General features: G+C 37.6%; 1 protein-coding gene across 1 annotated transcript in view; it reads right to left on the reverse strand.

Moving 5' to 3' along the window:
- Positions 1-320: 320 nt before the first annotated feature.
- cacng8b (calcium channel, voltage-dependent, gamma subunit 8b) overlaps positions 321-26,426 on the reverse strand; it is a 41,851-nt gene continuing 15,745 nt past the window's right edge. The window contains exon 5 of the mRNA XM_051956461.1: positions 321-2,764. Within this exon, the coding sequence (XP_051812421.1) occupies positions 1,965-2,764 (800 nt within the window). The 3' untranslated portion in view covers positions 321-1,964. The remainder of the gene's footprint in view (positions 2,765-26,426) is intronic.

Consider the following 26,426-nt stretch of genomic DNA (forward strand, 5'->3'; position numbering starts at 1 on the left):
ATGACTCTTCTGAAGAACTGATCAATATCATGATGCACTTAACGGCTTTGTTTACATTTTCGCTGGAGTTCCGACTTATTGTGAAAATCAGCTTACGTCAGAGTTCCATTCCTACAGATTGACAAGGACCATCTGTAGTGTCAATTTATGCAACATCAACAGAGTAAAAACAAGCAGAATGTCTTCATGAATGAAAGAAAAAATTCAAAGTTAAGTGAAATGGAGGTTTTGTACGCCTAGAATCAAAAAATATCTTCCACAAGTCTTTAATACCTAAAACAACAGTTTCTAATGAGCAAGAAAGAAACAAAAGACAGCAGTCTGTGAACAGGTCTGTTATTGTTTTTTTTATAAACTTCGTGCAATACAGTGTTTAAGTTTATCACACATTTAGATAAACCATAATCATTTGTCTAGATATATCTATTCTCAACTACATACTATTCATATTGCCCACATAAATGCTATCTGTGTGCAGTTTTTATCACATTATTCTTTTTCTCAAAATCAAAGAAATCAAAACTTAGAGAATCTGGAAGCGTCTGATCGTTTTGATTTTCGTTGTTGCAGGTGTTTCCACGGTAACCACCTGATCTGCAGTCACTCACGGCGATGGGGTGGGAGGGGGTACGGGGTGGATGGGCGGGGTTTCTGTGTGTTTACATTCTCATCAACACAAACAGGTCAGAAAGTTCCGGAAGCTGAGGAAGCACAGTGAGCAGAATCTTTGGGGGGTTCGTCTCCACGGCGATGGGATTGGGTAAACACTGATCATGTGACCAAATATGGACGGGAGGAAGGGGGATGAAACCGCCTAATCAGAGTCCGCCCTGCCCGAAATGTTAGAACAGTGGTCCCGAAAAAACCTACCTACAGACTTTACAAATATGCGTAAATTACAATGTACACGTATGTTCTGAAAAGTTCTCTACATTGTTTTTTAAACCCTCTCAGCCCACATATACATATTGTGTTTTGTTTTTATTTTTTTGCCACTGAAAATGATGATTTGCATGTGTCACTTTGGGACTTGTCATAGAAAAACATTATTTTTTGTTTGTTTTTCTGCTCAGGCAGCAACCTTCACCTGATTCTGTACAAATTCTTTTTTTTTCTGTGTCCTCCGATCGGAGGTTTCTGTTAATGCCCAAGAACAAACATCTTCAACACGACTATAGCTACAAGTACTACTGTTAACACTGATTAGAATGGAAATAAGACGAACAGAGGCCCATAGAAAACTCGTAACAATGAAGTCGTCTCAGTCGCTTGCGTTATTGTTGCATTATTTTCAGTATCAATATTGGAAGACAATTTACAGTATTCACATCTGACTCTGTATTATAAATGAAACTCATGTAATATAGGGGTTAAAAAATAATACAGGCTCTCATTCGTCCACATGTTGTGCACACTCATGCTCGACACTTTGACACACAGCTCGCTGGTCGACGGCTCAGCGGCTCCGCATGGAAGAAATTCACAGTAAAAGTCCAAAAAAGAGAAATTAAAATCTTCATTCCAAACTATAGTGTTTGCAAATACGTCTAGCCTGTAATAACGCTAAGAATAATCACAACAACAATTCGACACTAATGATGATCTGGTTAAATTAGCAGAAGAAGTATTGCACAAAATCATGTGAGACATTTTTCATAATAGCCCAAGGTTAATTGCGTTTGATCGTTAACAAAATAAATCATTTCTAGCACGTTAAATATCAAAATAGTTTTATTGTGAGAGTTCATTGTTGTTGTTATTATCGCTCTGTTATTACTTTTCTTTTTGTTCTCAGTGAGATTTGACTAAATAACAGTGAACATGGAGGGAGAGATGCAGCGTTTCCACCCGCCGGCTGCCGTTTCGAGCCACGTGGACGCGGCGTTCCTTCGCGAGCTTTGTTTTTTTTTCAACTTCTACCCATTCTCTCCCTTCCTCCTCACCCACCTCATCTTATTCTCTCTTTATACAGGCGTCGTCTTGCGGTTCAGGGTGTTGGAGTTGCTCTCCCGATCGCCTTTCAGCCTGTCCAGAGTCCCCATCCCTCGCTCCCGGTCCACCGTGGACGAGGTGAAGGGCGGCGGTCCAGAGCCCACCGAGTTCGGCATCGGCGCATTGGAGTTGGAAGAGTTGGAAGGGTTGTGGGACTTCAGCGAGGGGAGGGTGCCGCTCATCATCACCCCGCCTCCGCCGCCGCCGTCCTTTGGGAAGCAGTTGTGCAGCTGGTAGAGCGTTGCCCTGTCCACCGTTCCGTACATCGGCGGCAAACCCCCCAGCTTGGGGTCTCGGGACAGCGTGTAGAGGGAGATGTCGCCGCCGGCCAGCGCCGTGTGGGAGCGGGAGTGGGGGTTCGGTAGGGTGGACACCGAGATGGGACCCTGGGAGAGCAGCGCCGACGGAGGCAGGCCGAAGTTCTTCCCTCCGCCGCCTCCGACTGGTGAGGGGTCCCGGGAGCGTGAGGGGTCGGTGGACCGGGACGAGGATCGGGAGCGGCGGCGGAATCGGTAGCTGGGCAGGCGCAGCATGGCGTGCGTGGTGCTCTTAAAGATGTCGGTGCGCGAGCGGCAACGCAGCTCCTTGTTTTTCTCGATGTAGATGTTGACGGCCAAAACGCCCACCATCTCGGCCATGATGAAGGACAGACCGCCGAAGTAGAAGGACCAGCCGTACGAGTACTGCCACTTCTTGTCCTCGTCCTTCTTCGGAGAGATGTCGCCCAACGCGGCTGAGATGTAGACTATCACACCGATGATGTTACTCAGACCTAAGAGACAAAAGTGACACCAGATTTACCAACTTGGGACTAAAACACATTGTCATTTTTCTACTGCAGGAAATCGGGGAAAGCACAGTGTTGTACAAGTTTTAAAATTAATGTCCCTTTCGAGCTTTTTGTTTTTCTTTTTTGTGTGGGTTTTTTTGTGTGGGGTTTCTTCTTTTTTTTTCTTTTTTTTGTATAACATGTTTGATATGTTTATGAGGATCAAAGAAATTGTATCAACACATCTTGAAATAGTAGAAAAACTGCCAAAGTACTGTTCACAACATGTATAAACTTTACCTTGTAAAAGCTCGAAATAAACTCAAACTCAAACTCCCCCTAATCATCCCTTTTGACATTTCTGTTCCTGCTGCAGGTCGAGTCTAACAGCTTTGACAAGAATGTGACCTCCAAGTGAACAAAACAACTAGCAGTGGGTGGATGAGACTCCAGCTCTACCAAGGAAACAGAACAATGGAGGTTTGTTATGTTAGTCTGTGATGGAAGGTTTTTTGTTAATGAATTTTGAATGACATACTATACGATGACGTTTTTGGATGACATGCTATACTATGACATTTTTGAATTGACATACTAGACTGACTTTTTATCAGCATGCTATACTATGACTGTTTTTATTGACATGCTATACTAGGACGTTTTTTAAAGACGTTATACGATGACGTTCTTTGGACGACATGCTTTACTATGACTTTTTTTATTATCAACGTACTATACAATGACATATTTTGGACGACATACTATAGTGACGTTTTTGAGTGAGAGTTTTTAAAGGAATGTCCCCCTAATCATCCCTTTTAACATTTCTGTTCCTGCTGTAGGTCGGGTCCAACAGCTTCAACAGGAATGTGACCTCCAAGTGAACAAAACAACTCGCAGTGGGTGGATGAGACTTCAGTTCTACCAAGGAAACAGAACAATGGAGGATTGTTATGTTAGTCTGTGACAGGAGGGTTTTTTGTTGATGAGTTTACCATGACGTTTTTTGGACAACATGCTACACTATGATTTTTTTAGACAACATGCTATGACTTTTTTAGATGACATGCTGTGCTATGATGATTTTTAGACAACATGCTATGCTATGACGATTTTTAGACGACATGCTATGTTATGACGATTTTGAGTGAGAGAGTTTTTAAAGCAATGTCCCCCTAATCATCCCTTTTGACATTTCTGTTCCTGCTGCAGGTCGGGTTCAACAGGAATGTGACCTCCAAGTGAACAAAACAATGTGCAGTGGGTGGACGAGACTATGATTTTTTTTATCCACATACGACACGATGACATTTTTTAGACGACCTGCTATGCTATGACATCTTTCAGACGACATGCTATGCTATGACGTTTTTAGACGACACACGATACCATGACATTTTTCAGATGACATTGTATGCTATGACATCTTTTAGACAACATGCTATACTATGACGTTTTTTAGATGACATGCTATGACGTTTATTTTAGATGACATACGATACATGACATTCTTCAGACGACATGCGATGCTATGACATCTTTTAGACAAGATACGATACCATGACATTTTTCAGACGACATGCTATGCTATGATGTTTTTGTAGTCAAAACATCATAGTTTCATGATGTTATTGTACATTTTCGGACGACAAACTAAACAATGTTGTTTCTGTCCATTTTCGGACAAAAATTACGTTTTTTTGTCCAATTTCGGATGACATACTAAGCTATGACGTTTTTTGTCCATTTTCCGATGACATACGAAACTATGACGTTTATAGCACAGTTTGAACGACATACTAAACTATGACGTTTTTGTCCACATTTTGGACGACATACTAAACTATGACGTTTTGTCGACTTTTTGGACGACATACTAAACTATGACATTTTTGTCCACATTTTGGACGACAAACTAAACTATGACGTTTTTGTCCACATTTTTGATGACATACGAAACCATGACGTTTTTGTCGACTTTTGGGACGACATACGAAACTATGACGTTTCTGTCAACTTTATGGGCGCCATACTAAACTATGACGATTTTGTCGACTTTTTGGACAACATACTAAACTATGACGTTTTTGTCACCTTTTGGACGACATACTAAACTATGAGGTTTTTTTCGACATTTTGGACGACATACTAAACTATGACGTTTTTCTCAAATTTTGGACGACATACTAAACTATGACGTTTTTCTCACATTTTGGATGACATACTAAACTATGACGTTTTTGTCACATTTTGGACGACATACAAAACTATGACGTTTTTGTCCACATTTTGGACGACATACTAAACTATGACGTTTTTGTCACATTTGGACGAGATAGTAAACTATAACGTTTTTGTCACATATTAAACTATGACGTTGTTGTCAACTTTTTGGACGACATACTAAACTATGAGGTTTTTTCGACATTTTGGACGACATACTAAACTATGACGTTTTTGTCACCTTTTGGACGACATACTAAACTATGAGGTTTTTTTAGACATTTTGGACAACATACTAAACTATGACGTTTTTCTCAAATTTTGGACGACATACTAAACTATGACGTTTTTGTTGACTTTTTGGACGACATACTAAACTATGACGTTTTTCTCACATTTTGGATGACATACTAAACTATGACGTTTTTGTCACATTTTGGACGACATACAAAACTATGACGTTTTTGTCCACATTTTGGACGACATACTAAACTATGACGTTTTTGTCACATTTTGGACGAGATAGTAAACTATAACGTTTTTGTCACATTTTGGACAACATATTAAACTATGACGTTGTTGTCAACTTTTGGACGACATACTAAACTATGAGGTTTTTTTCGACATTTTGGACGACATACTAAACTATGACGTTTTTCTCAAATTTTGGACGACATACTAAACTATGACGTTTTTGTCACATTTTGGACGACATACTAAACTATGACGTTTTTGTCCACATTTTGGACTTCATACTAAACTATGACGTTTTTGTCACATTTTGGACGACATACAAAACTATGACGTTTTTGTCCACATTTTGGACGAGATAGTAAACTATAACGTTTTTGTCACATTTTGGACAACATATTAAACTATGACGTTGTTGTCAACTTTTTGGACGACATACTAAACTACGACGTTTTTGTCCACGTTTTGGACGACATACTAAACTATGATGTTTTTGTCCACATTTTGGATGACATACTAAACTATGACGTTTTTCTCACATTTTGGATGACATACTAAACTATGAGGTTTTTTTCGACATTTTGGACGACATACTAAACTATGACGTTTTTCTCACATTTTGGACGACATACTAAACTATGACGTTTTTGTCGACATTTTGGACGACATACTAAACTATGACGTTTTTGTCCACATTTTGGACGGCTTACTAAACTATGACGTTTTTGTCCACATTTTGGACGACATACAAAACTATGACGTTTTTGTCGACATTTTGGACGACATACTAAACTATGATGTTTTTGTCCACATTTTGGACAACATACTAAACTATGACGTTTTTGTCACATTTTGGATGAGATAGTAAACTATAACGTTTTTGTCAAATTTTGGACAACATATTAAACTATGACGTTGTTGTCAACTTTTTTGACGACATACTAAACTACGATGTTTTTGTCCACGTTTTGGATGACATACTAAACTATTGACGTTTTTATTACATTTTGGACGACATACTAAACTATGACGTTTTTGTCACATCTTGGACGAGATAGTAAACTATAACGTTTTTGTCGACATTTTGGACGACATATTAAACAATGACGTTTTTCTCACATTTTGGACGACATACTAAACTATGACGTTTTTGTCAACTTTATGGACGCCATACTAAACTATGACGTTTTTGTCACATTTTGGACGACATACTAAACTATGACGTTTTTGTCAACTTTATGGACGACATACTAAACTATGACGTTTTTGTCCACGTTTTGGACGACATACTAAACTATGACGTTTTTTTTCCATATTTTGGACGACATACTAAACTATGACGTTGTTGTCCACATTTTGGACGACATACTAAACTATGACGTTTTTGTCCACATTTTGGACGACATACTAAACTATGACGTTTTCGTCCACGTTTTGGACGACATACTAAACTATGACATTTTTTTCCATATTTTGGACGACATACTAAACTATGACGTTGTTGTCCACATTTTGGACGACATACTAAACTATGACGTTTTTGTAACCTTTTGGACGACATATGAAACTATGACGTTTTTGTCGACTTTTTGGACGACATACTCACCTATGACGTTTTTGTAACCTTTTGGACGACATATGAAACTATGACGTTTTTGTCAACAATTTGGACGCCATACTAAACTATGACGTTTTTGTCCACATTTTGGAGGACATACTAAACTATGACGTTTTCGTCGACTTTTTGGACGACATACGAAACTATGATGTTTTTGTCACATTTTGGACGAGATAGTAAACTATGACGTTTTTGTCAACTTTTAGGACAACATACTAAACTATGACGCTTTTGTCCACATCTTGTACGACATACTAAACTATGACGTTTTTATTACATTTTGGACGACATACGAAACTGTGACGTTTTTGTCGACATTTTGGACGACATACTAAACTATGATGTTTTTGTCTAAATTTTGGACGACATACTAAACTATGACGTTTTTAATCACATTTTGGACGACATACGAAACTATGACGTTTTTGTCGACATTTTGGACGACATACTAAACTATGACGTTTTTATCACATTTTGGACGACATACTAAACTATGACGTTTTTGTCACATTTTGGACGACATACGAAACTATGACGTTTTTGTCGACATTTTGGACGACATACGAAACTATGACGTTTTTGTCCACATTTTGGACGACATACTAAACTACGACGTTTTTGCCACATTTTGGACGACATAGTAAACTATGATGTTTTTGTCCACATTTTGGACGACAGTAAACAATGACGTTTTCGTCGACTTTTTGGACGACATACGAAACTATGACGTTTTTATCACATTTTGGACGACATACTAAACGATGACGTTTTTGTCCACGTTTTGGACGACATACTAAACTATGATGTTTTTTTTCCATATTTTGGACGACATACTAAACTATGACGTTTTTGTCGACTTTTTGGACGACATACTAAACTATGACGTTTTTGTCACCTTTTGGACGACATCCTAAACTATGACCTGCTTGTCGACTTCTTGGACGACATCCTAAACTATGACCTGTTTGTCGACTTCTTGGACGACATACTAACCTATGACGTTTTTGTCCACATTTTGGACGACATACTAAACTATGACGTTTTTGTCACATTTTGGACGACAAACGAAACTATGACGTTTTTGTCGACATTTTGGACGACATACTAAACTATGACGTTTTTGTCGACATTTTGGGCGACATACTAAACTATGACGGTTTTGTCACATTTTGGACGACATACTGAACTTTGAAATTTTTGTCACATTTTGGACGACATACTAAACTACGAGTTTTTTGTCGACTTTTTGGATGACATACTGAACTATGACGTTTTTGTCACCTTTTGGACGACATCCTAAACTATGACCTGTTTGTCGACTTCTTGGACGACATCCTAAACTATGACCTGATTGTCGACTTCTTGGACGACATACTAACCTATGACGTTTTTGTCCACATTTTGGACGACATACTAAACTATGACGTTTTTGTCACATTTTGGACGACATACTAAACTATGACGTTTTTGTCCACATTTTGGACGACATACTAAACTATGACGTTTTTGTCCACATTTTGGACGACATACTAAACTATGACGTTTTCGTCCACGTTTTGGACGACATACTAAACTATGACATTTTTTTCCATATTTTGGACGACATACTAAACTATGACGTTGTTGTCCACATTTTGGACGACATACTAAACTATGACGTTTTTGTAACCTTTTGGACGACATATGAAACTATGACGTTTTTGTCGACTTTTTGGACGACATACTCACCTATGACGTTTTTGTAACCTTTTGGACGACATATGAAACTATGACGTTTTTGTCAACAATTTGGACGCCATACTAAACTATGACGTTTTTGTCCACATTTTGGAGGACATACTAAACTATGACGTTTTCGTCGACTTTTTGGACGACATACGAAACTATGATGTTTTTGTCACATTTTGGACGAGATAGTAAACTATGACGTTTTTGTCAACTTTTAGGACAACATACTAAACTATGACGCTTTTGTCCACATCTTGTACGACATACTAAACTATGACGTTTTTATCACATTTTGGACGACATACGAAACTGTGACGTTTTTGTCGACATTTGGACGACATACTAAACTATGATGTTTTTGTCTAAATTTTGGACGACATACTAAACTATGACGTTTTTAATCACATTTTGGACGACATACGAAACTATGACGTTTTTGTCGACATTTTGGACGACATACTAAACTATGACGTTTTTATCACATTTTGGACGACATACTAAACTATGACGTTTTTGTCACATTTTGGACGACATACGAAACTATGACGTTTTTGTCGACATTTTGGACGACATACGAAACTATGACATTTTTGTCCACATTTTGGACGACATACTAAACTACGACGTTTTTGCCACATTTTGGACGACATAGTAAACTATGATGTTTTTGTCCACATTTTGGACGACAGTAAACAATGACGTTTTCGTCGACTTTTTGGACGACATACGAAACTATGACGTTTTTATCACATTTTGGACGACATACTAAACGATGACGTTTTTGTCCACGTTTTGGACGACATACTAAACTATGATGTTTTTTTTCCATATTTTGGACGACATACTAAACTATGACGTTTTTGTCGACTTTTTGGACGACATACTAAACTATGACGTTTTTGTCACCTTTTGGACGACATCCTAAACTATGACCTGCTTGTCGACTTCTTGGACGACATCCTAAACTATGACCTGTTTGTCGACTTCTTGGACGACATACTAACCTATGACGTTTTTGTCCACATTTTGGACGACATACTAAACTATGACGTTTTTATCACATTTTGGACGACAAACGAAACTATGACGTTTTTGTCGACATTTTGGACGACATACTAAACTATGACTTTTTTGTCACATTTTGCACGACATACTAAACTATGACGTTTTTATCACATTTTGGACGACATACTAAACTATGAAGTTTTTGTCACATTTTGGACGACATACTAAACTATGACGTTTTTGTCCACATTTTGGACGACATACGAAACTGTGACGTTTTTGTCGACATTTTGGACGACATACGAAACTATGACGTTTTTGTCGACATTTTGGACGACATACTAAACTATGACGTTTTTCTCAAATTTTGGACGACATACTAAACTATGACGTTTTAATCACATTTTGGACGACATACGAAACTATGACGTTTTTGTCGACATTTTGGACGACATACTGAACTTTGAAATTTTTATCACATTTTGGACGACATACTAAACTATGACGTTTTTGTCACATTTTGGACGACATCCTAAACTATGACCTGTTTGTCGACTTCTTGGACGACATCCTAAACTATGACCTGTTTGTCGACTTCTTGGACGACATCCTAAACTATGACCTGATTGTCGACTTCTTGGACGACATACTAACCTATGACGTTTTTGTCCACATTTTGGACGACATACTGAACTTTGAAATTTTTATCACATTTTGGACGACATACTAAACTATGACGTTTTTGTCACATTTTGGACGACATCCTAAACTATGACCTGTTTGTCGACTTCTTGGACGACATCCTAAACTATGACCTGATTGTCGACTTCTTGGACGACATACTAACCTATGACGTTTTTGTCCACATTTTGCACGACATACTAAACTATGACGTTTTTATCACATTTTGGACGACATACTAAACTATGAAGTTTTTGTCACATTTTGGACGACATACTAAACTATGACGTTTTTGTCCACATTTTGGACGACATACGAAACTGTGACGTTTTTGTCGACATTTTGGACGACATACGAAACTATGACGTTTTTGTCGACATTTTGGACGACATACTAAACTATGACGTTTTTCTCAAATTTTGGACGACATACTAAACTATGACGTTTTTAATCACATTTTGGACGACATACGAAACTATGACGTTTTTGTCGACATTTTGGACGACATACTGAACTTTGAAATTTTTATCACATTTTGGACGACATACTAAACTATGACGTTTTTGTCACATTTTGGACGACATCCTAAACTATGACCTGTTTGTCGACTTCTTGGACGACATCCTAAACTATGACCTGATTGTCGACTTCTTGGACGACATACTAACCTATGACGTTTTTGTCCACATTTTGGACGACATACTAAACTATGACGTTTTTGTCACATTTTGGACGACATACTAAACTATGACGTTTTTGTCCACGTTTTGGACGACATACTAAACTATGACTTTTTTTTCCATATTTTGGACGACATACTAAACTATGACGTTGTTGTCCACATTTTGGACGACATACTAAACTATGACTTTTTTGTCCACATTTTGGACGACATACTAAACTATGACGTTTTCGTCCACGTTTTGGACGACATACTAAACTATGACATTTTTTTCCATATTTTGGACGACATACTAAACTATGACGTTGTTGTCCACATTTTGGACGACATACTAAACTATGACGTTTTTGTAACCTTTTGGACGACATATGAAACTATGACGTTTTTGTCGACTTTTTGGACGACATACTCACCTATGACGTTTTTGTAACCTTTTGGACGACATATGAAACTATGACGTTTTTGTCAACAATTTGGACGCCATACTAAACTATGACGTTTTTGTCCACATTTTGGAGGACATACTAAACTATGACGTTTTCGTCGACTTTTTGGATGACATACGAAACTATGATGTTTTTGTCACATTTTGGACGAGATAGTAAACTATGACGTTTTTGTCAACTTTTAGGACGACATACTAAACTATGACGTTTTTGTCCACGTTTTGGACGACATACTAAACTATGACATTTTTTTCCATATTTTGGACGACATACTAAACAATGACGTTGTTGTCCACATTTTGGACGACATACTAAACTATGACGTTTTTGTCGACTTTTTGGACGACATACGAAACTATGATGTTTTTGTCACATTTTGGACGAGATAGTAAACTATGACGTTTTTGTCGACTTTTAGGACGACATACTAAACTATGACGTTTTTGTCCACGTTTTGGACGACATACTAAACTATGACATTTTATTCCATACTTTGGACGACATACTAAACTATGACGTTGTTGTCCACATTTTGGACGACATACTAAACTATGACATTTTTGTCCACATTTTGGACGACATACTAAACTATGACGTTTTTGTCCACGTTTTGGACGACATACTAAACTATGACATTTTTTCCATATTTTGGACGACATACTAAACTATGACGTTGTTGTCCACATTTTGGACGACATACTAAACTATGACGTTTTTGTCGAGTTTTTGGACGGCATACTATACGACGATGTTTTTGGTCATATTTTGGACGTCTGGGATTTGTATGATATTTCTACAAAATGAGTTTTGATACCAACTGTTTTTATACTAATTGTTTTCATACTAACTGCTTGCTTTTATAGATTCCTATTCCAAATGTTTTACACTGTGTGCTGTTTCAGAGAAGAAAAGTACGAGGACTGTTTCAAGGTTATGCTGGAAAACTCTGTTCCACAGGTAAGAACAACTGCTTCGGTCTTGGTACCCAGAGCACAGCAAACCAGAGCAGGAGCAGAACAAGATGGCGGCTCATACACAAAGGAAGGGGTCAGATGCACAGAAGACCACCAATCAGAAGAAAGACACATCCTGAGTGCTTACGCACCTTTGAAACTGGATTTGAGGCTGGGTCAGGGGAAGAATAGCGTTTCAGACAACATGAACTGACAATATCCTGTTGTTGACACTGATACAAGTTTGGAGCTCTGGCTGCTATATTCAATCTACTGTTGAATAAACATGTTTAATGAGACCAAAATACCTTGTCCTGTCATTTCATTCAACGAACGCGGAGGAGCTATCTCACACAGTCTGATTGTGGGTGGAATGAGATTTTGCTAAAACAGACAACTTACAAAACTATGAAGTTTTTGTCCACATTTTGAACGACATACTAACCTATGACGTTTTTGTCGACTTTTTGGACGACATACTAAACTATGACGTTTTTGTCGACTTTTTGGACGACATACTAAACTATGACGTTTTTGTCCACATTTTGGACGACATACTAAACTATGACGTTTTTATCATATTTTGGACGACATACGAAACTATGACGCTTTTGTCCACATCTTGTACGACATACTAAACTATGACGTTTTTATCACATTTTGGACGACATACGAAACTGTGACGTTTTTGTCGACATTTTGGACGACATACGAAACTGTGACGTTTTTGTCGACATTTTGGACGACATACTAAACTATGACGTTTTTATCACATTTTGGACGACATACGAAACTATGACGTTTTTGTCACATTTTGGACGACATACGAAACTATGACGTTTTTGTCGACATTTTGGACGACATACGAAACTATGACGTTTTTGTCGACATTTTGGACGACATACTAAACTACGACGTTTTTGCCACATTTTGGACGACATAGTAAACTATGATGTTTTTGTCCACATTTTGGACGACAGTAAACAATGACGTTTTCGTCGACTTTTTGGACGACATACGAAACTATGACGTTTTTATCACATTTTGGACGACATACTAAACTATGACGTTTTTGTCCACGTTTTGGACGACATACTAAACTATGATGTGTTTTCCATATTTTGGACGACATACTAAACTATGACGTTTTTGTCCACATTTTGGACGACATACTAAACTATGACGTTTTTGTCGACTTTTTGGACGACATACTAAACTATGACGTTTTTGTCACCTTTTGGACGACATCCTAAACTATGACCTGTTTGTCGACTTCTTGGACGACATCCTAAACTATGACCTGTTTGTCGACTTCTTGGACGACATACTAACCTATGACGTTTTTGTCCACATTTTGGACGACATACTAAACTATGACGTTTTTATCACATTTTGGACGACAAACGAAACTATGACGTTTTTGTCGACATTTTGGACGACATACTAAACTATGACGTTTTTGTCGACATTTTGGACGACATACTAAACTATGACGGTTTTGTCACATTTTGGACGACATACTGAACTTTGAAATTTTTATCACATTTTGGACGACATACTAAACTATGAGTTTTTTGTCGACTTTTTGGATGACATACTGAACTATGACGTTTTTGTCACCTTTTGGACGACATCCAAAACTATGACCTGTTTGTCGACTTCTTGGACGACATACTAAACTATGACGTTTTTGTCGACATTTGGACGACATACTAAACTATGACGTTGTTGTCCACATTTTGGACGACATACTAAACTATGACGTTTTTGTCACATTTTGGACGACATACTAAACTATGACGTTTTTGTCCACGTTTTGGATGACATACTAAACTATGACATTTTTTTCCATATTTTGGACGACATACTAAACTATGACGTTGTTGTCCACGTTTTGGACGACATACTAAACTATGACGTTTTTTTTCCATATTTTGGACGACATACTAAACTATGACGTTGTTGTCCACATTTTGGACGACATACTAAACTATGACGTTTTTGTCCACATTTTGGACGACATACTAAACTATGACGTTTTCGTCCACGTTTTGGACGACATACTAAACTATGACATTTTTTTCCATATTTTGGACGACATACTAAACTATGACGTTGTTGTCCACATTTTGGACGACATACTAAACTATGACGTTTTTGTAACCTTTTGGACGACATATGAAACTATGACGTTTTTGTCGACTTTTTGGACGACATACTCACCTATGACGTTTTTGTAACCTTTTGGACGACATATGAAACTATGACGTTTTTGTCAACAATTTGGACGCCATACTAAACTATGACGTTTTTGTCCACATTTTGGAGGACATACTAAACTATGACGTTTTCGTGGACTTTTTGGACGACATACGAAACTATGATGTTTTTGTCACATTTTGGACGAGATAGTAAACTATGACGTTTTGTCAACTTTTAGGACGACATACTAAACTATGACGTTTTTGTCCACGTTTTGGACGACATACTAAACTATGACATTTTTTTCCATATTTTGGACGACATACTAAACAATGACGTTGTTGTCCACATTTTGGACGACATACTAAACTATGACGTTTTTGTCGACTTTTTGGACGACATACGAAACTATGATGTTTTTGTCACATTTTGGACGAGATAGTAAACTATGACGTTTTTGTCGACTTTTAGGACGACATACTAAACTATGACGTTGTTGTCCACATTTTGGACGACATACTAAACTATGACATTTTTGTCGACATTTTGGACGACATACTAAACTATGACGTTTTTGTCCACGTTTTGGACGACATACTAAACTATGACATTTTTTTCCATATTTTGGACGACATACTAAACTATGACGTTGTTGTCCACATTTTGGACGACATACTAAACTATGACGTTTTTGTCGAGTTTTTGGACGGCATACTATACGACGATGTTTTTGGTCATATTTTGGACGTCTGGGATTTGTATGATATTTCTACAAAATGAGTTTTGATACCAACTGTTTTTATACTAATTGTTTTCATACTAACTGCTTGCTTTTATAGATTCCTATTCCAAATGTTTTACACTGTGTGCTGTTTCAGAGAAGAAAAGTACGAGGACTGTTTCAAGGTTATGCTGGAAAACTCTGTTCCACAGGTAAGAACAACTGCTTCGGTCTTGGTACCCAGAGCACAGCAAACCAGAGCAGGAGCAGAACAAGATGGCGGCTCATACACAAAGGAAGGGGTCAGATGCACAGAAGACCACCAATCAGAAGAAAGACACATCCTGAGTGCTTACGCACCTTTGAAACTGGATTTGAGGCTGGGTCAGGGGAAGAATAGCGTTTCAGACAACATGAACTGACAATATCCTGTTGTTGACACTGATACAAGTTTGGAGCTCTGGCTGCTATATTCAATCTACTGTTGAATAAACATGTTTAATGAGACCAAAATACCATGTCCTGTCATTTCATTCAACGAACGCGGAGGAGCTATCTCACACAGTCTGATTGTGGGTGGAATGAGATTTGCTAAAACAGACAACTTACAAAACTATGAAGTTTTTGTCCACATTTTGAACGACATACTAACCTATGACGTTTTTGTCGACTTTTTGGACGACATACTAAACTATGACGTTTTTGTCGACTTTTTGGACGACATACTAAACTATGACGTTTTTGTCCACATTTTGGACGACATACTAAACTATGACGTTTTTATCATATTTTGGACGACATACGAAACTATGACGCTTTTGTCCACATCTTGTACGACATACTAAACTATGACGTTTTTATCACATTTTGGACGACATACGAAACTGTGACGTTTTTGTCGACATTTTGGACGACATACGAAACTGTGACGTTTTTGTCGACATTTTGGACGACATACTAAACTATGACGTTTTTATCACATTTTGGACGACATACTAAACTATGACGTTTTTGTCACATTTTGGACGACATACGAAACTATGACGTTTTTGTCGACATTTTGGACGACATACGAAACTATGACGTTTTTGTCGACATTTTGGACGACATACTAAACTACGACGTTTTTTGCCACATTTTGGACGACATAGTAAACTATGATGTTTTTGTCCACATTTTGGACGACAGTAAACAATGACGTTTTCGTCGACTTTTTGGACGACATACGAAACTATGACGTTTTTATCACATTTTGGACGACATACTAAACTATGACGTTTTTGTCCACGTTTTGGACGACATACTAAACTATGATGTTTTTTTCCACATTTTGGACGACATACTAAACTATGACGTTTTTGTCCACATTTTGGACGACATACTAAACTATGACGTTTTTGTCGACATTTTGGACGACATACTAAACTATGACGTTTTTGTCACATTTTGGACGACATACGAAACTATGATGTTTTTGTCGACTTCTTGGACGACATCCTAAACTATGACCTGTTTGTCGACTTCTTGGACGACATACTAACCTATGACGTTTTTGTCCACATTTTGGACGACATACTAAACTATGACGTTTTTATCACATTTTGGACGACAAACGAAACTATGACGTTTTTGTCGACATTTTGGACGACATACTAAACTATGACGTTTTTGTCGACATTTTGGACGACATACTAAACTATGACGGTTTGTCACATTTTGGACGACATACTGAACTTTGAAATTTTTATCACATTTTGGACGACATACTAAACTATGAGTTTTTGTCGACTTTTTGGATGACATACTGAACTATGACGTTTTTGTCACCTTTTGGACGACATCCAAAACTATGACCTGTTTGTCGACTTCTTGGACGACATACTAACCTATGACGTTTTTGTCCACATTTTGGACGACATACTAAACTATGACGTTGTTGTCCACATTTGGACGACATACTAAACTATGACGTTTTTGTCACATTTTGGACGACATACTAAACTATGACGTTTTTGTCCACGTTTTGGATGACATACTAAACTATGACATTTTTTTCCATATTTTGGACGACATACTAAACTATGACGTTGTTGTCCACATTTGGACGACATACTAAACTATGACGTTGCTGTCCACATTTTGGACGACATACTAAACTATGACGTTTTTGTCCACGTTTTGGATGACATACTAAACAATGACATTTTTTTCCATATTTTGGACGACATACTAAACTATGACGTTGTTGTCCACATTTTGGACAACATACTTAACTATGACGTTTTTGTCCACATTTTGGACGACATACTAAAGTATGATGTTTTTGTCACATTTTGGACGACATACGAAACTATGACGTTTTTGTCGACATTTTGGACGACATACTAAACAATGACGTTTTTATCACATTTTGGACAACATACTAAACTATGACGTTTTTGTCACATTTTGGACGACATATGAAACTGTGACGCTTTTGTCCACATTTTGGACGACATACTAAACTATGACGTTTTTGTCGAGTTTTTGGACGGCATACTATACGACGATGTTTTTGGTCATATTTTGGACGTCTGGGATTTGTATGATATTTCTACAAAATGAGTTTTGATACCAACTGTTTTTATACTAATTGTTTTCATACTAACTGCTTGCTTTTATAGATTCCTATTCCAAATGTTTTACACTGTGTGCTGTTTCAGAGAAGAAAAGTACGAGGACTGTTTCAAGGTTATGCTGGAAAACTCTGTTCCACAGGTAAGAACAACTGCTTCGGTCTTGGTACCCAGAGCACAGCAAACCAGAGCAGGAGCAGAACAAGATGGCGGCTCATACACAAAGGAAGGGGTCAGATGCACAGAAGACCACCAATCAGAAGAAAGACACTTCCTGAGTGCTTACGCACCTTTGAAACTGGATTTGAGGCTGGGTCAGGGGAAGAATAGCGTTTCAGACAACATGAACTGACAATATCCTGTTGTTGACACTGATACAAGTTTGGAGCTCTGGCTGCTATATTCAATCTACTGTTGAATAAACATGTTTAATGAGACCTAAATACCTTGTCCTGCCATTCATTCAACGAACGCGGAGGAGCTATCTCACACAGTCTGATTGTGGGTGGGAATGAGATTTTGCTAAAAAGACGACTTACAAAACTATGACGTTTTTATCACATTTTGGACGACATACTAAACTATGACGTTTTTGTCACATTTTGGACGACATACGAAACTATGACGTTTTTGTCGACTTTTGGACGACATACTAAACTATGACGTTTTTGTCCACATTTTGGACGACATACTAAACTATGACGTTTTTATCATATTTGGACGACATACGAAACTATGACGCTTTTGTCCACATCTTGTACGACATACTAAACTATGACGTTTTTATCACATTTTGGACGACATACGAAACTGTGACGTTTTGTCGACATTTTGGACGACATACGAAACTGTGACGTTTTTGTCGACATTTTGGACGACATACTAAACTATGACGTTTTTATCACATTTTGGACGACATACGAAACTATGACGTTTTTGTCACATTTTGGACGACATACGAAACTATGACGTTTTTGTCGACATTTTGGACGACATACGAAACTATGACGTTTTTGTCGACATTTTGGACGACATACTAAACTACGACGTTTTTGCCACATTTTGGACGACATAGTAAACTATGATGTTTTTGTCCACATTTTGGACGACAGTAAACAATGACGTTTTCGTCGACTTTTTGGACGACATACGAAACTATGACGTTTTTATCACATTTTGGACGACATACTAAACTATGACGTTTTTGTCCACGTTTTGGACGACATACTAAACTATGATGTTTTTTTCCATATTTTGGACGACATACTAAACTATGACGTTTTTGTCCACATTTTGGACGACATACTAAACTATGACGTTTTTGTCGACTTTTTGGACGACATACTAAACTATGACGTTTTTGTCACCTTTTGGACGACATCCTAAACTATGACCTGTTTGTCGACTTCTTGGACGACATCCTAAACTATGACCTGTTTGTCGACTTCTTGGACGACATACTAACCTATGACGTTTTTGTCCACATTTTGGACGACATACTAAACTATGACGTTTTTATCACATTTTGGACGACAAACGAAACTATGACGTTTTTGTCGACATTTTGGACGACATACTAAACTATGACGTTTTTGTCGACATTTTGGACGACATACTAAACTATGACGGTTTTGTCACATTTTGGACGACATACTGAACTTTGAAATTTTTATCACATTTTGGACGACATACTAAACTATGAGTTTTTTGTCGACTTTTTGGATGACATACTGAACTATGACGTTTTTGTCACCTTTTGGACGACATCCAAAACTATGACCTGTTTGTCGACTTCTTGGACGACATACTAAACTATGACGTTTTTGTCCACATTTTGGACGACATACTAAACTATGACGTTGTTGTCCACATTTTGGACGACATACTAAACTATGACGTTTTTGTCACATTTTGGACGACATACTAAACTATGACGTTTTTGTCCACGTTTTGGATGACATACTAAACTATGACATTTTTTTCCATATTTTGGACGACATACTAAACTATGACGTTGTTGTCCACGTTTTGGACGACATACTAAACTATGACGTTTTTTTTCCATATTTTGGACGACATACTAAACTATGACGTTGTTGTCCACATTTTGGGACGACATACTAAACTATGACGTTTTTGTCCACATTTTGGACGACATACTAAACTATGACGTTTTCGTCCACGTTTTGGACGACATACTAAACTATGACATTTTTTTCCATATTTTGGACGACATACTAAACTATGACGTTGTTGTCCACATTTTGGACGACATACTAAACTATGACGTTTTTGTAACCTTTTGGACGACATATGAAACTATGACGTTTTTGTCGACTTTTTGGACGACATACTCACCTATGACGTTTTTGTAACCTTTTGGACGACATATGAAACTATGACGTTTTTGTCAACAATTTGGACGCCATACTAAACTATGACGTTTTTGTCCACATTTTGGAGGACATACTAAACTATGACGTTTTCGTGGACTTTTTGGACGACATACGAAACTATTGATGTTTTTGTCACATTTTGGACGAGATAGGTAAACTATGACGTTTTTGTCAACTTTTAGGACGACATACTAAACTATGACGTTTTGTCACGTTTTGGAACGACATACTAAACTATGACATTTTTTCCATATTTTGGACGACATTACTTAAACAATTGACGTTGTTGTCCACATTTTGGACGACATACTAAACTATGACGTTTTTGTCGACTTTTTGGACGACATACGAAACTATGATGTTTTTGTCACATTTTGGACGAGATAGTAAACTATGACGTTTTTGTCGACTTTTAGGACGACATACTAAACTATGACGTTGTTGTCCACAATTTTGGACGACATACTAAACTATGACATTTTTGTCGACATTTTGGACGACATACTAAACTATGACGTTTTTGTCCACGTTTTGGAACGACATACTAAACTATGACATTTTTTTCCATATTTTGGACGACATACTAAACTATGACGTTGTTTGTCCACATTTTGGACGACATACTAAAACTATGACGTTTTTGTCGAGTTTTTGGACGGCATACTATACGACGATGTTTTTGGTCATATTTTGGACGTCTGGGATTGTATGATATTTCTACAAAATGAGTTTTGATACCAACTGTTTTTATACTAATTGTTTTCATACTAACTGCTTGCTTTTATAGATTCCTATTCCAAATGTTTTACACTGGTGTGCTGTTTCAGAGAAGAAAAGTACGAGGACTGTTTCAAGGTTATGCTGGAAAACTCTGTTCCACAGGTAAGAACAACTGCTTCGGTCTTGGTACCCAGAGCACAGCAAACCAGAGCAGGAGCAGAACAAGATGGCGGCTCATACACAAAGGAAGGGGTCAGATGCACAGAAGACCACCAATCAGAAGAAAGGACACATCCTGAGTGCTTACGCACCTTTGAAACTGGATTTGAGGCTGGGTCAGGGGAAGAATAGCGTTTCAGACAACATGAACTTGACAATATCCTGTTGTTGACACTGATACAAGTTTGGAGCTCTGGCTGCTATATTCAATCTACTGTTGAATAAACATGTTTAATGAGACCAAAATACCATGTCCTGTCATTTCATCAGACGAACGCGGAGGAGCTATCTCACACAGTTGATTGTGGGTTGGAATGAGATTTTGCTAAAACAGACAACTTACAAAACTATGAAGTTTTTGTCCACATTTTGAACGACATACTAACCTATGACGTTTTTGTCGACTTTTTGGACGACATACCTAAACTATGACGTTTTTGTCGACTTTTTGGACGACATACTAAACTATGACGTTTTGTCCACATTTTGGACGACATACTAAACTATGACGTTTTTATCATATTTTGGACGACATACGAAACTATGACGCTTTTGTCCACATCTTGTACGACATACTAAACTATGACGTTTTATCACATTTTGGACGACATACGAAACTGTGACGTTTTTGTCGACATTTTGGACGACATACGAAACTGTGACGTTTGTCGACATTTTGGACGACATACTAAACTATGACGTTTTTATCACATTTGGACGACATACTAAACTATGACGTTTTTTGTCACATTTTGGACGACATACGAAACTATGACGTTTTTTGTCGACATTTTGGACGACATACGAAACTATGACGTTTTTGTCGACATTTTGGACGACATACTAAACTACGACGTTTGTTGCCACATTTTGGACGACATAGTAAACTATGATGTTTTTGTCCACATTTTGGACGACAGTAAAACAATGACGTTTTCGTCGACTTTTGGACGACATACGAAACTATGACGTTTTATCACATTTTGGACGACATACTAAACTATGACGTTTTTGTCCACGTTTTGGACGACATACTAAACTATGATGTTTTTTTCCACATTTTGGACGACATACTAAACTATGACGTTTTTGTCCACATTTTGGACGACATACTAAACTATGACGTTTTTGTCGACATTTGGACGACATACTAAACTATGACGTTTTTGTCACATTTTTGGACGACATACGAAACTATGATGTTTTTGTCGACTTCTTGGACGACATCCTAAACTATGACCTGTTTGTCGACTTCTTGGACGACATACTAACCTATGACGTTTTTGTCCACATTTTGGACGACATACTAAACTATGACGTTTTTATCACATTTTGGACGACAAACGAAACTATGACGTTTTGTCGACATTTTGGACGACATACTAAACTATGACGTTTTTGTCGACATTTTGGACGACATACTAAACTATGACGGTTTTGTCACATTTTGGACGACATACTGAACTTTGAAATTTTTATCACATTTTGGACGACATACTAAACTATGAGTTTTTGTCGACTTTTTGGATGACATACTGAAACTATGACGTTTTTGTCACCTTTTGGACGACATCCAAAACTATGACCTGTTTGTCGACTTCTGGACGACATACTAACCTATGACGTTTTTGTCCACATTTTGGACGACATACTAAACGTATGACGTTGTTGTCCACATTTTGGACGACATACTAAACTATGACGTTTTTGTCACATTTTGGGACACATACTAAACTATGACGTTTTTGTCCACGTTTTGGATGACATACTAAACTATGACATTTTTTCCATATTTTGGACGACATACTAAACTATGACGTTGTTGTCCACATTTTGGACGACATACTAAAACTATGACGTTGCTGTCCACATTTTGGACGACATACTAAACTATGACGTTTTTGTCCACGTTTTGGATGACATACTAAACAATGACATTTTTTCCATATTTTGGACGACATACTAAACTATGACGTTGTTGTCCACATTTGGACAACATACTTAACTATGACGTTTTTGTCCACATTTTGGACGACATACTAAAGTAGATGTTTTTGTCACATTTTGGGACGACATACGAAACTATGACGTTTTTGTCGACATTTGGACGGACATACTAAACAATGACGTTTTTATCACATTTGGACAACATACTAAACTATGACGTTTTTGTCACATTTTGGACGACATTATGAAACTGTGACGCTTTGTCCACATTTTGGACGGACATACTAAACTATGACGTTTTTGTCGAGTTTTTGGACGCATACTATACGACGATGTTTTTGGTCATATTTTGGACGTCTGGGATTTGTATGATATTTCTACAAAATGAGTTTTGATACCAACTGTTTTATACTAATTGTTTTCATACTAACTGCTTGCTTTTATAGATTCCTATTCAAATGTTTTACACTGTGTGCTGTTTCAGAGAAGAAAAGTACGAGGACTGTTTCAAGGTTATGCTGGAAAACTCTGTTCCACAGGTAAGAACAACTGCTTCGGTCTTGGTACCCAGAGCACAGCAAACCAGAGCAGGAGCAGAACAAGATGGCGGCTCATACACAAAGGAAGGGGTCAGATGCACAGAAGACCACCAATCAGAAGAAAGACACTTCCTGAGTGCTTACGCACCTTTGAAACTGGATTTGAGGCTGGGTCAGGGGAAGAATAGCGTTTCAGACAACATGAACTGACAATATCCTGTTTGACACTGATACAAGTTTGGAGCTCTGGCTGCTATATTCAATTCTACTGTTGAATAAACATGTTTAATGAGACCTAAATACCTTGTCCTGCCATTCATTCAACGAAACGCGGAGAGCTATCTCACACAGTCTGATTGTGGGTGGAATGAGATTTGCTAAAAAAGACGACTTACAAAACTATGACGTTTTTTATCACATTTTGGACGACATACTAAACTATGACGTTTTTTGTCACATTTTGGACGACATACGAAACTATGATGTTTTGTCGACATTTTGGACGACATACTAAACTATGACGCTTTTGTCCACATTTTGGACGACATACTAAACTATGAGTTTTGTCGACTTTTTGGACGACATACTAAACTATGACAGTTTTCGTCGACTTTTGGACGACATACGAAACTATGACGTTTTATCACATTTGGACGACATACTAAACTATGACGTTTTTGTCCACGTTTTGGACGAACATACTAAACTATGATGTTTTTTCCACATTTTGGACGACATACTAAACTATGACGTTTTTGTCCACATTTTGGACGACATACTAAACTATGACGTTTTTGTCGACATTTTGGACGACATACTAAACTATTGACGTTTTTGTCACATTTTGGACGACATACGAAACTATGATGTTTTGTCGACTTCTTGGACGACATCCTAAACTATGACCTGTTTGTCGACTTCTTGGACGACATACTAACCTATGACGTTTTTGTCCACATTTTGGACGACATACTAAACTATGACGTTTTTATCACATTTTGGACGACAAACGAAACTATGACGTTTTTGTCGACATTTTGGACGACATACTAAACTATGACGTTTTTTGTCGACATTTTGGACGACATACTAAACTATGACGGTTTTGTCACATTTTGGACGACATACTGAACTTTGAAATTTTATCACATTTTGGACGACATACTAAACTATGAGTTTTTTGTCGACTTTTGGATGACATACTGAACTATGACGTTTTGTCACCTTTTGGACGACATCCAAAACTATGACCTGTTTGTCGACTCTGGACGACATAGCTTAACCTATGACGTTTTTGTCCCACATTTTGGACGACATACTAAACTATGACGTTGTTGTCCACATTTGGACGACATACTAAACTATGACGTTTTTGTCACATTTTGGACGACATACTAAACTATGACGTTTTTGTCCACGTTTTGGATGACATACTAAACTATGACATTTTTTTCCATATTTTGGACGACATACTAAACTATGACGTTGTTGTCCACATTTTTGGACGACATACTAAACTATGACGTTGCTGTCCACATTTTGGACGACATACTAAACTATGACGTTTTTGTCCACGTTTTGGATGACATACTAAACAATGACATTTTTTCCATATTTTGGACGACATTACTAAACTATGACGTTGTTTCCACATTTGGACAACATACTTAACTAGACGTTTGTTTCCACATTTGGACGGACATACTAAAGTATGATGTTTGTCACATTTTGGACGACATACGAAACTATGACGTTTTGTCGACATTTTGGACGACATACTAAACAATGACGTTTTTATCACATTTTGGACAACATACTAAACTATGACGTTTTTGTCACATTTGGACGACATATGAAACTGTGACGCTTTTGTCCACATTTTGGACGACATACTAAACTATGACGTTTTTGTCGAGTTTTTGGACGGCATACTATACGACGATGTTTTGGTCATATTTTGGACGTCTGGGATTTGTATGATATTTCTACAAAATGAGTTTGATACCAACTGTTTTATACTAATTGTTTTCATACTAACTGTTGCTTTTATAGATTCCTATTCCAAATGTTTACACTGTGTGCTGTTAAGAGAAGAAAAGTACGAGGACTGTTTCAAGGTTATGCTGGAAAACTCTGTTCCACAGGTAAGAACAACTGCTTCGGTCTTGGTACCCAGAGCACAGCAAACCAGAGCAGGAGCAGAACAAGATGGCGGCTCATACACAAAGGAAGGGGTCAGATGCACAGAAGACCACCAATCAGAAGAAAGACACTCCTGAGTGCTTACGCACCTTTGAAACTGGATTTGAGGCTGGGTCAGGGGAAGAATAGCGTTTCAGACAACATGAACTGACAATATCCTGTTGTTGACACTGATACAAGTTTGGAGCTCTGGCTGCTATATTCAATCTACTGTTGAATAAACATGGTTTAATGAGACCTAAATACCTTGTCCTGCCATTCATTCAACGAACGCGGAGGAGCTATCTCACACAGTCT

The sequence above is a fragment of the Acanthochromis polyacanthus genome, chromosome 12, assembly GCF_021347895.1.
Source record: "Acanthochromis polyacanthus isolate Apoly-LR-REF ecotype Palm Island chromosome 12, KAUST_Apoly_ChrSc, whole genome shotgun sequence".
NCBI lineage: Eukaryota > Metazoa > Chordata > Actinopteri > Pomacentridae > Acanthochromis > Acanthochromis polyacanthus.